Source organism: Salvelinus namaycush, chromosome 41 (assembly GCF_016432855.1).
Source record: "Salvelinus namaycush isolate Seneca chromosome 41, SaNama_1.0, whole genome shotgun sequence".
Taxonomy (NCBI): domain Eukaryota; kingdom Metazoa; phylum Chordata; class Actinopteri; order Salmoniformes; family Salmonidae; genus Salvelinus; species Salvelinus namaycush.
In genome coordinates this window covers 21692556-21708792 of record NC_052347.1, presented here as the reverse complement: position 1 = coordinate 21708792, position 16237 = coordinate 21692556, and the positions used below count along the sequence as shown (strand labels likewise).

Genomic DNA, 16237 nt, shown 5'->3' with positions numbered 1-16237 from the left:
ATCTCAATCAAAGATTAAACTTGGGACAGCGACTGCTTGAGTTGAGAGAGCATGGATAACAGTGAAAAATGACCCCTCGAGATCTACTTAACTAGATTTACCAGATCTGATCTACACATAAGTTCACCCTTTAAAACCATTCAGAACACACACTCAATGACAAAGTCCAACATACACAGACCTCAACACTTGTATAGGGGTCAATGGGGCAGAGTTATGTTCGGGCTCCCGAGTGGCGCAAGGCACTGCATCTCAGTGCAAGAGGAGTCACTACAGTCCCTGGTTCGATTACAGGCTGTATCACATCCGGCCGTGATTGGGAGTCCCATAGGGTGGCGCACAATTGGCCCAGCGTCATCCGGGTAGGCCATCATTGTAAATAAGAATTTGTTCTTAACTGACTTGCCTAGTTAAATAAAGGTTACATTTAAATTAAAAACATTTTTTGAACAGATTTGTCTAATGGTTTGCCAAATAAGGGAGATTTCATAGAAACAGTTTTCCTGACAGTGTGCCTTGACCATGTCATACAAAAAGCGCAGACAACCTGACATTTGCAGGTTGTTCAATAGCACAAAACTACTAATTGACAGTGAGAGCACATTCACACGACAGGAATAAAAACTTACTCGCTCCCGTAAGAATACATTCTCTTAACACAGATACACACGGGTCAGGTCCTTTCTCTGCTTCCTAACGTGAGGAGGGACAACATCACAATGGGGAAAGGGGAACGTAAAAGGAACAAACAATGCATTCCAAATTGAGATAAACCTGCAGACTAAAACTCAGCAGCCATCTTAAGCTTTAAAGATAAACTGATGTGACGTCACACACTATTTGATCTACAAATGATTTGTTCTTATTTAGCATGGTGAAAAACAAATATTTAAGTCTATGGTCTCTCATCCAAACAAACTGGTGAGGGGAGAGTCACACACCCACCTACAGCTCACGCAACTAAATCAGAACAAGAATAAGAATATGCAATACTATAAAATGACAAAGCTCAAACAATCTTCATGTTTGGAAATCTTGCATAACTGAAGTCCCAATGGATTAGAGTGTGTAACTAAAACTGCGCTGCGAACGAGCGCCTTTAAAACCCTGAATATGTTTGTAAATCCTGTGCGTCTATGTGCGGATTGGTGTGTGTGGGCAGAGGGTTTGGGTTAGCGGGAGCTTATCTGTGCGGAGGCAGACAAGACACACAAAACCAGTTCTGATAGGTTACGGTTACATTCTCTATTCCAAGGAAAGGCTGTTGGCAGGGGGGTAAAAAATGTCCACCCTTGACCGATTGGGAACAAGTGGTCCTAAGTTATTAAATCCTGCTACAGCGGAGACTAATGCTGCATTTCAGGGGTTTGGGGTACAGAAGAGGGGGCCCGATTATTAATCACACCCCTGGGAAGGAGAGTATCACAGCCCCTAAGATAATAAACCATAACCCCAGGTAAATTAAAGCGTGTGAACAGTGCAAACGTTGCATGTCTCTCTGTTTTCTGGATATGGTACAGACAACTGTTTGACAGTCTGGAGGAGCAGGTGGGCTTTGGGGTCAGGAGGGGGGCTGTTGGTGGTGGGTGTGGCTTTGTTCTTGGTTATAGTCGGGGGTTGTGGAGGGGGGACAGGAGGGACTGAAACGGGGCACTGCCACACCTCAGTGTGAGAGTGGTCATCCTGTCGTATCTAGTTGAGCGTCCCACGGCAGTTCTCTGTTCCACACAGACAGGGAATCTTATTTTCCTCTAGAGGGAACTTGTAGTCGTAGGTAATCTCTTCATTCATGCCAATGGCTTGCTTGGAGTAGATCACAATCTTCTTCTGGGATTCTATGGTGATCACCTTTGCATAGCAGTTAGGCTGGGGAAAGTAGAGGACAGAGACCAGTTACGGGTAATTCAAAGAAAACAAAAACGACTTAAGAGGATCTTACCAGTCAATGTTACTGTGAACATTGTGTGTGTATCAGAGTCACTAAATATCTATGATAGAAATGTGTATTTCTATTTAGTCTTCACGTTGCTTCACTCCATTGTTATATCCTGTATTGTTTTGCTTGTGCAGGTATAGGCTGACTCACAGTGCAGCAGTGGTTGATGAAGCGTGCCAGGTTGCCTAACTTGGTAGCATCAATGATGGTGTCGTGGTCCACTCTGAACAGGTAGCTGCTCCCAATGCCCTGCTGGGCATAACGCTTCTCTCTGTTGTCAGCCACCATCTGGCAAAGAAACGGGCACAAACAGTCAAACAATGATGCCAGCTGAACACCCAGGAAAGACAAACACTGATGTTTGCCATGTGTCTATTGCTAATGCTGACACCACACTACGGCTGAATGACGTACAGACTACAATATGGCCCTACACACATACACTCCTCAAGCAGTACAATGACCAGTACCTGTCTGATATTCTGGCCCACATACTCAATGACCATCTCGTCAGCAGCAATGGGTTCCATGGTGAACAGGCCCCATTCATGGATCCTACTGCGGCCAAATCGAAGCTTCTTCTTACGGAACTGAGGAAGGAAGCAAGAGTTAGTGCCATAGTGGTGCAATAATCATTTAGTTACTCTAGTCCAGGGTTTCACAAACTCAGTCCTGCCCCCCCCAGCACTACACAACTGATTAAAATAACCAACTCATCATCAAGCTTTGTCTAGACAACCGGATTGAATGCAATATCAGCCTTTCCTCTAGATTTCACCATAGTCCTGGATCAAAGTCTCATTATCAACACACTGGCATGGGTTTAAAAGGTCACGGTCTTCATTACACAGTAACAGAAGTGAGTTCTCAGAATGAAACCCATGGGAAATGACATGGTGGTTGTAGAGCAGAGGTAACACAGCAGTTAGATAATATCAGTGGTACACACAGTTCCAGGCTGCTGTTGTGTACCTTGAGCTGATTGAGTTTGAGCAGGTCAGAGTCCATGACTGCAGGGATGCCTATGGCACTGAGGAGGCGGCGCTGCTCCGACCGTCTCTCTGACAGCAGCCGGTTTGAGCCCTGAGGGGGAGGACAGAATGAGAGTTACATTGAGCCAGTGACACACACACCATCACATGGCCTTGAGCTAAATACTACTGAGCCAGAGGCACTTTCCCCTAAATGCCCAATATAGTTAATCGGGGGTTAAGTGAGTTCATTTTCATTGCCTCGAGCAGACGCAGCAAAGCTGTTGAATACATCTGCATGACAAACTCTGCGGGACTTCCTACAGCATTGTGAAGCATATGCTAAAATAAGAAATACACTACTTGTTCACCAACTTCCCTGTATTCAATGACCAAAGGTCATCAATCTTATTGGAACAAAACCTGTGACCACAGAGCCTATGACAAGCAACAACATGACACCATTGTATGAAAAGCCAGAGACTATATATAGTATAAAAAGGAGAGAGATAGTAAAGAGAGGTGTGCGTACAGAGGCGTCGTAGTCGGCAGCCTCCAGTAGAGCCTGCTCAGGCAGTTCCAGATCCAGGTAGACATCCTTCTCCTTCCTGCTGATGGCGTAGTAGCCCTCGCTCCTGGCACAGCCTGTCACGTGCTCCCGCAGCTGCCCGTCTGCACTCTTCTTCTTACGCCGCGGGTTGGGGATGTTGGTAAGTGCATGCCACACGTTAAGGCTAACAACAGTTACTGTTGAACACACACCAGTCCATCTTAATACACATGCATCATTAGAAGTAGGTGGCACCTTAATTGGGGAGGATGGGCTTGTAGTAATGGCTGGAGCGGACTAGGTGGAATGGTATCAAATACATCAATCACAAGGTTTCCAGGTGTTTGATACCATTCCATTTGCGCCGCTCAAGCCATTATTATGAGCCGTCCTCCCCTCAAAAGCCTCCACTGACTTCCGCATACCGGTACATTACTTAATGCACAGCTCAACTGTTCATAAGAGGCATCAACACATGGAAGATCCTAAACCACAAGCAGGGCTTCTAACCCTCATTCCAAACCCCCTGCCCTGCCAGTAGTAAAGGATATCAGTGTGGTGGACCCAGTGTGTGTCGTTGAGCCAGTCGGTGCTGTGGTCGTCCTGCAGCAGCTTCTCGTAGGTCGTCTTCAGCAGTGTCATGTCCTCCATGTCAAGACCAGAGTTCCAGATGTCATACAGGATGGTCATCTGCTCAAACTCGCTGCGCTGGTCAAACGTGACGGGCTCCAGGGCAGGGATGGGCTTGGGCCAACGCTGCGACGAAGTCAACCCGGCCTCCTGGAGGAAGAGGCGCTCGCTCTTCCTCACATCGTCCCACTCTTCCTCTTCCTCGTCCTCTGTGTTAGACAGCTCACCCGGCTCCAGCCGCTCCACGTCCACATCCTCCTCCAGGTCCACCTCCTGACAGGAACCGGGGACAGGAAGAGGGAGAGAGTGGGAGAGGGACAGGAACAAGGAGAGAGTGGGAGATGTCAACTCAGGAACTAAAATTAGCCTGTAACAGGATCTTAAATACTGGTCAATACAGGCCATAGGATGGGACTTTCTAGATTAGAATGTAATTTACTAGTATTTTGTTTGACATTATTAATATATATTTACATGACAATTTGGCCATGTAACTGTCAAGCTGTGGTTGAGCAATACCCCATCTTTACATGTTGACGCACCATGCTCAACACTTCTTAGTTGTGACACTTGACTCAAGCACAAACCCACAAAACCTCACACCTCTAGTTTCCTCTTCTGTTTCTTGGTCTGATGTTCCTTCTGCTTTTTCGTTTGCTGCAACTCCAGATTTTCCTTATCTTTCCTCCTCCTCTTCTTGTTCTTCTCTTTCCCCATCTCCTCCAGTTCCCTGCCCCTCGCCACCATTCCCTTCCTCTTGGCTGATGGGGTGAGAGGTGTCAGCACAGAGGCCTTGGCCATGTCTCTATCCTCACACAGCAGCCCCATGCCAGACAGACACTCAGCCTGGTGTCTGTCCCTAGAGGGCAGGGGTTCCCCTATGACCTCCTCAGGAGCTTCCAGCACCCCAGAGATGGTGTGATGGTTGAAGTCTGCAGGGAGGAGCACCCCAGGCTCCTGTTTGGAGACACTCCTCTTTTGGGCAGGGATGAGGTGGAAGGGGGCTTTGGAATAGTTGTGCTCCTGCAGGGCAGACAGGCCCTGTGGGTCCATAACCAGGGGGAGGGCTTTGGGAGAGAGGAGCATCTCCTCCTCCATCTTCTGCTCCTCTGCCTCGTCTGACGTCTCCGTCTCCTCTGAGTCTCCAGCGTCTGGGTCCAGCTTCAGGGCCATATCAGACAGATCAGCCGTGGGAGCCGAGCCCAGTTGTAGCAGGCTGGATGCTCCCAGCTGCTCACTGAGTCTCAGCCTCTGCAGTCCCTCCTCCTCCTCCTCTCTGAGGGTGTGGAAGGAGGGGGGAGGGGTGGGGGTCGACAGGCTGACAGTCCTGGGGCGTCCCCTGCCCCGGCCCTTTGTGATAGGGGGCGGGGCCTCCTCGAAGGCCATCTTGACCATGGAGGCGTGGTCCAGGGGGAGGTTCTGCACGGTGCGACACACCCACACTAGAGCGGGGGATTTGGGGGAGGCCCCCCGTTTGTTGGGGGACTTGGTGGGGGTGATTGGGGGGGACACCAGAGGGACAGGGCTCTTTATTGAGTCTTCGGGGCGTACAGGCGAGGGAACAGTGAGAACAGGGGAGGGAGAGAGGGCATTGCCTTCGCCTGGTTTGGAGGCAAAGGGGAGGAGTGAGAGAGTCTTGGAGGGGGTGGTTCCAGGTGTGGAGGCGATGAAAATGGAGTCTGGAAGGTGAGATTTCATGTGGGAGAAGAGAGGAGAAGCAGTGGAGGGAGATGGGGACAAGGGAACCGTTGGAAGGTGGGGTTTGTAGTCGCTCTCCCCGGAAGAGAACGAGACGGTCTTCCTTTGCTTCTTGAGAGGAGGCACAATAACAATTGGGGAGGAGGGGCGGGGGGCTGGAGGACGAGCGTTTGAGCTGAGTGTTGATGAATCCTTCTTGCTGGCAGCAATTTCTGAGATATGGGCACATATTTGAATTATGAATCAGGTGAAAAACAACATTGGCACTTGCCATGGAAATGAACATCCGTAACAGAGAAACTAAATGTGTGACTAACCAGCTTTGATCTCGGCGCTGAGTGGTGCTTTTGGAACAGCAGCTGCAGACTTTTCTCTGGAGTGCACAACAAGTGGAATGGTCAGTATCAACCCAGACACACATTAAGCAACAAATCAAGTTTCAATAAAGACACTTCCATAGGAAATATATAGAAAACATTTTGGATACTTATATACAGGTATATTCAAAATCAGGAACACTGTTCAAAACGTACCGGTCATCCCCCTTCTCTGTGTCCAGAGCTGTGCTGTCCATCGTAGACTCATCCATGGTGTCCAGTCCACTGCCGGCCTGCTCTCCTTCCTCCTCATCTTCAGAGGAAGAGGATGATGATGATGTTGAGGAGGAAGAACTCTCTGTGGATGAGGAGAGGCTCTCATCGCTGTCTGCACTCAAGGCCTCATCTGAAGAAAGAAGTGAGAGGAAGTGAGAGATGATAAGATGGCATGATGGAAAAGGTAGATAAGAAAGCCTGTGAGGGGGGCACATTGGATTCAATAAGGATATCATGAAGAATGCTAGATTTACCTTCTGACCCCTTGTCACTTCCCTCCTCGTCCTCCTACAGAGAGGAACAGAAGGACACAGTTTGTGATAATATACAAGTGTCTCAGGTTCAATCCAAGTCAATGAAGCCAAAGTACAGCAGAGTATGAAGAGACATACAGTGAAATGCTGCCATCTAGCCAGCACTATGGGGAAATACAACAACACTGCCAGTATGTACTGCTTGCAGAAATCATCAACTGATTAGAAGAATCCTGCATTATTGTTTCTGTAGCCATTTATTCAATTTTTGAGATAAGATAAACTTTATTTGGAAAACATTATTTTCATGCTAAATTATCCCTTGCACATGCAGACACCTTATCTGAAGAAGAACCGTCAGAAGTCTCTTCTCCTTCGCTGTCCAGGTCCCAAGGTTTCCGACTTCTCGTCTTCTTCTTCTTCCTCCGCCTGCTGTTCCTCTCAGCCCTGTGGCCCTCCCCATCTGCCATTCTTCCCTCTAGACCCTTGTCATGGTACGAGTCTGGGGGGAGAAGGAGAGAGATGGTGAGCCAACATAGGAAACACAAAGACGGTCGGTGACAAATCCCCAAAGGGATTCCCAAAGGAGGGGGTCATTGATGAAAAGCTCACCTTCGTCGTCATCCTCTGGCGGTGTCTTGGGTCTCTTCATCTCTCCTACCTCTGCTAGCTCCAGAGGTTCTTTCCTCTTCACCTGGACACAATACACACAGTTAATATCATGATAAGTTATTGTGGAAAAAATCCCTCAGTGAATGGATGGATACATTGGAGTAATGTCTATACATGAACATGTATTAGTGTAATGTCTATACATGTATTAGTGTAATGTCTATACATGTATTAGTGTAATGTCTATACATGTATTAGTGTAATGTCTATACATGTATTAGTGTAATGTCTATACATGTATTAGTGTAATGTCTATACATGTATTAGTGTAATGTCTATACATGTATTAGTGTAATGTCTATACATGTATTAGTGTAATGTCTATACATGTATTAGTGTAATGTCTATACATGTATTAGTGTAATGTCTATACATGTATTAGTGTAATGTCTATACATGTATTAGTGTAATGTCTATACATGTATTAGTGTAATGTCTATACATGTATTAGTGTAATGTCTATACATGTATTAGTGTAATGTCTATACATGTACATGTATTAGTGTAATATCTATACATGAACATGTATTTGTGTAATATCTATACATGAACATGTATTTGTGTAATATCTATACATGAACATGTATTTGTGTAATATCTATACATGAACATGTATTAGTGCATGGGTGTCAAACTCTGGCCCGCGGGCCCTACTCTGGCCCTACTAGAGCTGGCCCACCGGTATTATACAGCGCATTCACCGCTGATACTACGAATCCCATAATGCTCTGCTGTTGTTTTCGCGCGCCAATCAGGACAGGACCCAGAAACGCCCTCTCCTCTGTGACAGAAGTCATAGCAACATAGACGCTACAACTGTCAGCGCGCTATCCCTTCCCAAAAATCGCGAAAAGAAAGGCAGAAAACAGGAGCTTTCTGGACAAGTGGGAGGCAGAATATCTGTTTACATATGTAAAAGACAAACCTGTTTGTCTTGTTTGTGGAGTCAACGTGGCTGTAAGTAAGGAGTACAACATTAGACGACACTATGAAACGAAACACCATGACAAATACAAGGACCTGGACGTGACTCAAAGGAGCCAGAAAGTAGAGGAGATGAAAAGAAGTTTGGTTTCACAACAGAATATGTTAAAAAAAGCCACATCACAAAGTGAGGCTGCTGTAAAGGCTAGTTATATAGTGGCAGCAGAGATCGCAAAATCAGCCCGGCCCTTTAATGAGGGAGAGTTCGTGAAAAAGTGCATGATGAAAGTTTGTGACCTCGTATGCCCAGAGAAAAAGTAAGCATTTTCAAACGTGAGCCTGAGCAGGAACACAGTAGATTTCTTCAGCTCAGAGCCTGAGCCCAGACATTGATGAACTAGCATCCAAGAAGAGATGCCAGGTATCTGGCTTGGGCACATCAGATTAGATCAGTGTGCAATAATTAACGTTTTCTTTGTGCACTTTTTCTTGCTACAAGGCATGGGCTTGAATGGTTGATTGATTTATTATCATTTTATTTGTAAAATTATTAGCCAGTGGAAAAAGTTTATTTTGGTATTTAAATCAGAAGGCTGCAAATAGAAAAGAGGCATACGATTTTTATTTAAATTTTATTTATTTAATAAATGAATGCCATTGATGTGTTTTTTCATTTAAAATTCGATTTTGCATGTCTCCACTATTAAATTATATATTGTATGGTAATAAGCGATGCTTGTTCCATATTCAATGTTAAAGCAAAACTTGTTTGGGTCCATATTAAAAGGTTCATTTGTTCAATGTTGGCCCGCGACTTTGTTCAGGTTTTACATTTTGGCCCACTGGGTATTTGAGTTTGACACCCCTGTATTAGTGTAATGTCTATACATGTACATGTATTAGTGTAATATCTATACATGAACATGTATTTGTGTAATATCTATACATGAACATGTATTAGTGTAATATCTATACATGTACATGTATTAGTGTAATGTCTATACATGTACATGTATTTGTGTAATGTCTATGCATGAACATGTATTAGTGTAATGTCTATGCATGAACATGTATTAGTGTAATGTCTATACATGTACAGTACTAATCCATCTCTATTTCCTATGCACAGTACAAAAATGTATGTACATCAGTAACTGACAATTCCCGAGTTCCAACTGCTGCCTCTGTGTACTTGTTTACCTTGAATGAGGGAAGTCGTAGCGCCCCTCTCAGTGAGAAGCCTTCCATTCCTCCACTCTTGGCCCAGTCCACCAGAGACATGAGGGGCTCCCGGGGCTTGCTGCTGGCCTTGTTCTCCTCCTTCTTGTCCTCGTCCCTCACTGCAGCCACACCCCGAACCATGGTCTGGAACGGCTGGGGAGGGAGGACAGATGTGGTTTTACAAAAGCCAATGGGTATCACGGCAAATCAAATAATGGATTTTTAAAAAACAATAACAGGAAAACCATGTACGACTTGAAAAACGGAAATCAGAAACCCATTTAAATTGACCAGATGGGTATACTACGATGCAAGCTAGATCTACTCATGGTTTCAGTTAGCTTCACATTCCAGCTCAGACTTCAGCCGTAATACAAGGGTGGATATTGCTTGTCCGCCTGCCGCTAACTCTAGCAGGCTTGTAACTGCGTGTGCATGTCGCACGTGGCTAATCGAACGACAAACTCGAGACAATACTGAAACATCAATCCATGGGTGAGTAAGTGACACATTTTCATTTGTCCCAAAATCAAATTGCTAGAAAGGTTATCTTGCAAATTCAACAGGCTATGGTGTTAATGCCATCTTTGGTGTGCTTATCAATGCACAAACACCTTTATCCCCACTCCTATAGATAAAAGTTTTATTGTGCGTCAAGTTTCAAATGCATTCTGTCATTACTAATTGTAATGCGATAGGTATTTTAACATTTATGTTTAACATACAAAAAAAACATTTGATTAATAAAATGAGGGGGATGATGGAGGGAGGAAATCTTGACGAGAGGGAGGGAATCTGATTTATTTGGTCCTCAACTCATGGCATACACTTCATTCAGGATAAATGGAGTTAGCCTGCAGGTTAGTTCTGAAGGATTAGTTGCCATAGAATTGTCACTTTCATGGTACCAGTTATCCCGAGTTGAACTCAAGGGTTGCCCAAAGTTACCTCACTAACTCCTCAAACCAGGTATGTAGTATAGGGCGTTTTTTCTGTGCTTTCTGAACATGTTGTTCCACTCTCTTACCTTGGCTTTGGTCTCCTTGCGCTCCCACCACTCGTCAAAGGTTCCAAAGGCGATGTTCTCCACCATCTTGCGGTTGAGGTCCCTCTGCATGATGCTCTTCATCTCCTGGATGAGGGTGGCCAGCACCAGCTGCACTGTGGCCTCGTGGGGGTTCTCTGTTAGCAGGGGCATTTGGGGGTCCCCCTCCGCCCCGTACTGGGCCTCTCCCCCCACAGGAGGCATAGTCCCATAGGGCGGAGGGGTGTGGTACGCGTAGTGTTCGGGTAAGACATGCGGGGCCCAGCCCGTGTGTGGAGGGGGGATGGTGTGGTGGTGGGGCATCTGAGAGGGGCCAGGGTAGGCGTAGGGCAAGTGGGGGGACATGTAGTGCTGGTCCTGGTCGTAGCCACCCCCTTCTTGGTCCATGTAGGGGTGGTGGGGGTGTGGGGGAGGGGGCATGGAGTGGTAGTAGTCTGAAGGGGGGGCGTCGCCAGGGGCAGCGGTGCCATTAGAGGACATCCTCAGCTGGTGCAGCCGACTCAGCATCTGGGTCTGCATCTGGAAGGACATGGGGGCTCCGCCACTGTACTGGTTCATCAGCTCCATACTGCTGGCATAGTCATACATGTGTGGGGGCATGGGAGGAGGGTACTCAGAGTGCAGCTCCATGTGGCCCAGCGGTGGGGGGATGCAGGGGGGTGGAGGGGGCTGCAGGGAAAAGCCCGGGGGAGGGAGGTGAGGGGGGTAAGAGGGGATGGGTGGAGCAGGCATGGACGTGCCAAAGTGCTGTGTGGGGTCAGAGGGGGAGGCAGAGGGGTCTGTCTGGGAGGGCAGGGGGGCCTGGGATGAAGATGGAGAAGAGACGGAGGAAGGAGTGGCGTGGTGGGTGGTCACTGCTGTAATGGTGTGTTCTTCATCCTCGTCGGAGATCTCCATGTCTTCCCCAGAGGAATGAGGGGATGACTGCAGGAAGGAAAGAGGAGAGAATTCACAAATTTCCCACACTTTTGCATCAACTGACAATCCCTGCTAACAATACACCAACGTTTCCATACAATCTGATTCCTACAATATTTCTATTAACAGAGTAAGATGTTCTTACCTGACTCTTTCCGTTGTAGGGGGGTGTCTGTGCCCCTTGTCTGGTCCTTGGATCAATAGGCTCAGGTTGGGCTGTCTCCTCCTGCAGAGGTCCTGTTCCATGGAGACTAGTATGGTCATCTGTGGTGGGGACGCGGGGAGAGAAGGTGGAGGAGGAGGGGGTAGCTTGTGCTACTACAGTGGGACTCTTCCTCCCCTCTCCCCCCGTTCTCTGCTTCCTCCCTCTACGGCCGTCTCTATCCCTCTCTCCTTTCCTCCTCTGCTGGCCTCCATCTCTTCCTTGTCTCCTCCGCCTGTCTTTCTCCCCATCCTGCTCCCTCTGCTTATTGCTCCTGCCCTCGCCTGCTGCTCCTCCCTCTCCTGCTGCTGCCACCTTCTCTCTCTGCCTTTCTTCCTTCCTGTCCTCTTCCTCATCTTCATCTTCATCGGAGGGCAGGAAGGAGAACTTAGCTTTCTGCTCTTTCAGGAGCATCTCAATACGAGAGTCTAAGCTGCTGCTGTGGTAGACAAATGGCAGGCTCTCATTGGTGGAATCTGGCTCCGGGGAGGAGGAGTCTCGCTGGGGGGGTGGGGAGAGGGAAGTGGAGGAGGGGAGATGGTGTGGGAGGGAGGTGGAGGAGGGTGAAGTGGAGGAGGAAGCGATGGAGGAGTGGGGTGGAGAAGAGGGAGGGGTGGAGGGATGCTGAGGAGGGGGAGGTGGGGTGGTGGGCCGGCGTTTGGGCTTGGTCCACGTCTCCTCTCTGACTGGGCTCTCCTGGCCAAAGTCAAGGGCGCTGAGCGTCTCTGCTACAGCCGCCGCTATCACAGAGGCAGGGGGGAGGGGAGGTGGTGGAGGGGGCGGCAGAGGGGTGTGGTGGGATCGGGGGTCCTTGTCAGACACAGACCCCCTCTCCCCAGAACCACCACCACTAGGCTGGGCACGATACACTGAGGAGGGCTCTAGGCGGGAGGAGACAGAGGGGTTGTGGGGAGGGGGTTGGTCTTTGGAGGAAGAGTAGGAGGGGTAGGTAGATGGAGGCGGGGACAGGCTGTTGGAGGAGGAGCGGTGGGAGTTGGAGTTGAATCTGGGGTCGGAGCTGTTTGAGTAGTCGCTGTCTCTGTCCCTCTCCCTGCTGTCTCGGTCGTGGCTGCTCCGTCGCCTGCTGCTGCTGCTACTACTACTGCTGCTGTGATTGTGTGAGTGGTGGTTACGGTGTCTGCCGTGTTCTCTGGAGCCCAGGCTGTCCCGTCTGTAGCCCCTCTCCCTCTCTGAGTGATGCGAGTGGTGGGAATACTTGGAGGAAGAGTTGGCCTCCTGGTAAGATGACCTTCTAGAGCCAATCCCACCGGCACCGTACCGCCCTCCTGAGTCCCTGTCCCGCTCTCTGTCCCGGTCTGCCAAAGAAGGCTGCTCGTACTGGGGTGCAGGAGGCGGGGGAGGCATTGCAGGGGGGTGTGCCATGTGCTGTCCAGCCCCTCCAGCGTTTGGGTATGTGGGGTAGAGCGGGGGCTCGTTAGGACGGAAAGGGCCAGTAGGGGGGTATGTGGGGCGACACCTTTGGTAGGGGTCTTGAGGAGGTGCATGGGGGTCCTCCGAGTACCGGGGAGCTTTGTATGTCCCGACTGAGGAGGAGACGGTAGAGGAGGAGCAGGAGGAGGAGGGAAGCATGTCCTGGGGAGGGTAGCCACTGGTCAATGGGCCAGCACTGTATCCAACTTGTCTAAGAAACAAAAGGAGAAAGAGGGTTCATAGAGGGTTTATATATAACACAAGTTACCACATTGACTATTACTATCCTAATAAAGAGAAATGTGTATACCTTTTTGGAATGACAAACACATTTTTGTATAAATGAACATCTGAGCTATTATGCAGGGTGTTTGTTCCCCAATACTGACCTGGCAACAGCGTAGCCCGAGTCCTGTGAGACAGAGCGAGGGGTGTAGGGCGTTCCTCCTCCTTGCGAGGAAGCGGAGGAGCCTGGGGTGTAGGGCCCCCCCATAGAGGAGGGGGTCGTGTCTAGACGCTGCTCACTGAAGCCTGTGTCCACAGAGCAGGGGGTGGTGCTCCCAGGGGTGAGAGCCGGTACCCCTGCAGCCAAGCCCACAGCCAGGCCAGCTATCTCAGAGGACAGTCTCCGCCTGATATCTGACGACTGCACAGAGAGAGAGGAACAGGAAGATGGGAGAATTAGACAGAGAAAGTAAAAAACATTACACAGTAGAAAATTATGAAAGCCTCTCAAGAATGATGGACCATAAAGGTAAATCCTCCATGAAAATGTCAGTAGGATGGTTGTGATGAGCCCTTGGTGAGTGTACCGTGTCTGGCTGTGTTGGCGCTGGGAGCTGGAACCGCTCTGTCAGGGCCTTGCCTCCTGTGGGCACAGTCTGGGGCGTGTAGGAGCCACTCACTATCAGGTCATAATACTTCTGCCTCTGCTGGCCTGCAGATACACACAAACATACCCATAAGACAAGGATGTAGCTAATATCTTCACAAAATTCTAATGTGACAACAATTATGTCTCCATAAAACACCTCTATACTTCAATAGTAATTGCAATAGAAGTTATTTTTATACAAAATAGATTTTTATATCAAATCAAACATAGATATTAAGCCATGAATCCATGTCATACCTTTGATGTCCAGCTGAGCGTGAATGATGTTACCCATGACGGAGGTGTTGTGCAGGTGTTTGACTGTGTCCTTCGCCCCCCTGGTGCTGGTGAAGAGCACGCAGGCCAGGCCCAGGTGCTTACGGGTCTTAGGGTGAAACAATATCTCCATCTCCTCCACCTCTCCAAACTTTGCGCACATCTCAGCCAGGAAGGGTTCCTTGATGTTGTCATTGAGGCGAGCGAAGGTCACCTCCTTGAGGGGAATGGGGCCCACGTAGAACTCATCCAGCTTTGGGAACAAAATAAGGTAAATTAAAGATAGCATGCTACAGTGCAGCTTTTAGAGAGTGAGGCTGGTATGAGTGTATGATGAGTCAGCAAGTTAGTTAGGGTTCTAACTTTGAACTTGGGCACTGGCAGGGCCAACTCTGTGTGCCTGGACCAGATTCTACGAGGTCGAGGGTCCCGCAAATCTCCCACTGGGGGGAACCCCGAGTCCTGGAGAGATGACAAGTAAAAGTCAAAGGCTCATGTTACAATTCAGGACATGTACAACAACCCTACTCCAAAATAAGAAAAAGTTAATGAAACACAATACCAACCGGCACACTGAAATGCACCCCATCATATCGGTATATTTTGTTGTTAACCCTCCGGATGGCTGGGTCTTGGACGAGCTTATAGCTCTTCCATTGCAAACTGAGAGCTCGTTGTGTATCCGGCTCACTGTCTGGATCCATGCTATAACTGGAAGAGTGAAGTGGGAGATGCAACTGAATTAAGTGTTTTGTCACTAACGTTACCATAATTTTGTATCCTCATAACAGGCACAAGTATACATGATGCTAGCTACATACTCGTATTTGGTTAAATAAACCATGTTTTAGAAAACCTTCTTTGATAAAACAGCTCACATAAATGTAGCGTCAAACGTCAGTTCTTGTCATGGTAACCTACCTCTGGCATACTGTAAACTCGCTCCAGCCTGGTGCTGCTGTCAAAACAATGACAACGTCACACGCTAGCTAGCTGTGTTTTGATAGGATTCCACTATTTTCAACCACCTAGTTATGATTTAGATAACTACGGTAGCTTATTGTAACGTTAGTTATATACCTCGTATCACCTTGACTAACTAGCTATATCTAAACTAGATTAGCATGTGTAGCTAGCGTTAGCTGCTACCATACTCAGTTTCATTTAACAAGTTAGCTTGTTACCTAGCTAGCTATTCAAATCCCAACTAGCTAGTTAAGTTTCATACATTTGAAAGTGGTTATTCAAAATATTATTTCTGTACAACGATGCAAAGATCGACCTAAGTTAGCTTGCTAAACGTCATTCACTAGCCTAACCGAACCTGCCTCTTTCAAACCGATTGCCCGCTTCATCCGAAACTACCAACCCGCCGCTCAAGTGAAGCTAGGCCTAGGACGAACGGGGAAAAACACTGAGTACCAAACTGAAAAGGTAACTCCGTTTTTGCCAGTGGGCACAATAGCTCAGTTATAACAATGTCGATACTTTCCCGGTGCTGTGTAGTTACCATACAAAGCGTAATATTTCACGAAATATTTGTTTATGTCCTAAAACAAAATAATGTTAAACGAGCGGCCATCGCGTAACAAACCTGAAAGCCTCGCCTGCACTCCATCAGTCTTTGCGAATACATTTCGTCATTCGAAGTCAGCACTTTCCCCACAATCCATCCAGATCCACGAAAATAAAGGGAACAGTCAACTAAGTCAAAATACAAACGTCACTGACTAAAAATATATATATTTTCTGTTGGTTGTGCCTACTACATACAAGTAGCTATAGGATTTTTACAACTATTCGTATATGCCTTCTCTTGTCTATGACTACTTGTGGCGAATCTACGGATCAATGTATCAGATGTGGCCTTAGAGATACCCATTCCACATAGTATAACTTGCAGGACATTGACACAGAAAAAATTTATTATTTTATTATCCTCATACCTCCAGTTTTGAACTTCTTTACTTAGTTATATTATGCATACGGAGTACCAAAGAAGTTTCAAAAGAACTACTGCACAAGGAAACGATCAAGTGACA

General features: G+C 47.6%; 1 protein-coding gene and 1 long non-coding RNA gene across 3 annotated transcripts; one reads left to right on the top strand and one right to left on the bottom strand.

The window, feature by feature from the left end:
• Positions 1-839: 839 nt before the first annotated feature.
• LOC120034473 (histone-lysine N-methyltransferase SETD1A-like) lies at positions 840-15822 on the bottom strand. 2 transcript variants are annotated; one of them, XM_038981050.1, is made up of 21 exons: positions 15790-15822; positions 14762-14906; positions 14559-14657; positions 14178-14448; positions 13858-13982; positions 13435-13691; positions 11558-13256; positions 10477-11418; positions 9429-9602; positions 7245-7326; positions 6971-7134; positions 6633-6666; positions 6319-6508; positions 6103-6158; positions 4691-5997; positions 4009-4360; positions 3440-3621; positions 2909-3019; positions 2407-2526; positions 2087-2224; positions 840-1866 (listed from the first exon to the last, which is right to left on the bottom strand). In XM_038981050.1, exons 2-21 carry the CDS (start codon positions 14897-14899, stop codon positions 1693-1695), a joined length of 6615 nt encoding a protein of 2204 aa, XP_038836978.1. In that variant the 5' UTR covers positions 14900-14906; positions 15790-15822; the 3' UTR covers positions 840-1692. The 2 variants fall into 2 exon arrangements, with proteins under 2 accessions (XP_038836978.1, XP_038836979.1); XM_038981051.1 differs by lacking the exon at positions 15790-15822 and adding an exon at positions 15117-15770.
• Positions 5611-8843, top strand: LOC120034475. Its single transcript, XR_005474038.1, has 3 exons — positions 5611-6562; positions 6673-6823; positions 6967-8843. It is a non-coding gene; the product is annotated as an uncharacterized LOC120034475 (long non-coding RNA).
• Positions 15823-16237: the final 415 nt, after the last annotated feature.

What these genes read in the sequence shown, in the direction of transcription:
- LOC120034473 (XM_038981050.1), bottom strand. Translation starts at nt 14,899, where the DNA reads ATGGATCCAGACAGTGAGCCGGATACACAACGAGCTCTCAGTTTGCAA. An exon ending in TCGGGCTACGCTGTTGCCAG is followed by an intron (nt 13,257 to 13,434) that starts GTCAGTATTGGG and finishes TTTGTTTCTTAG; the next exon opens with ACAAGTTGGATACAGTGCTG. An exon ending in AAGTGACAAGGGGTCAGAAG is followed by an intron (nt 6,509 to 6,632) that starts GTAAATCTAGCA and finishes TTCTTTCTTCAG; the next exon opens with ATGAGGCCTTGAGTGCAGAC.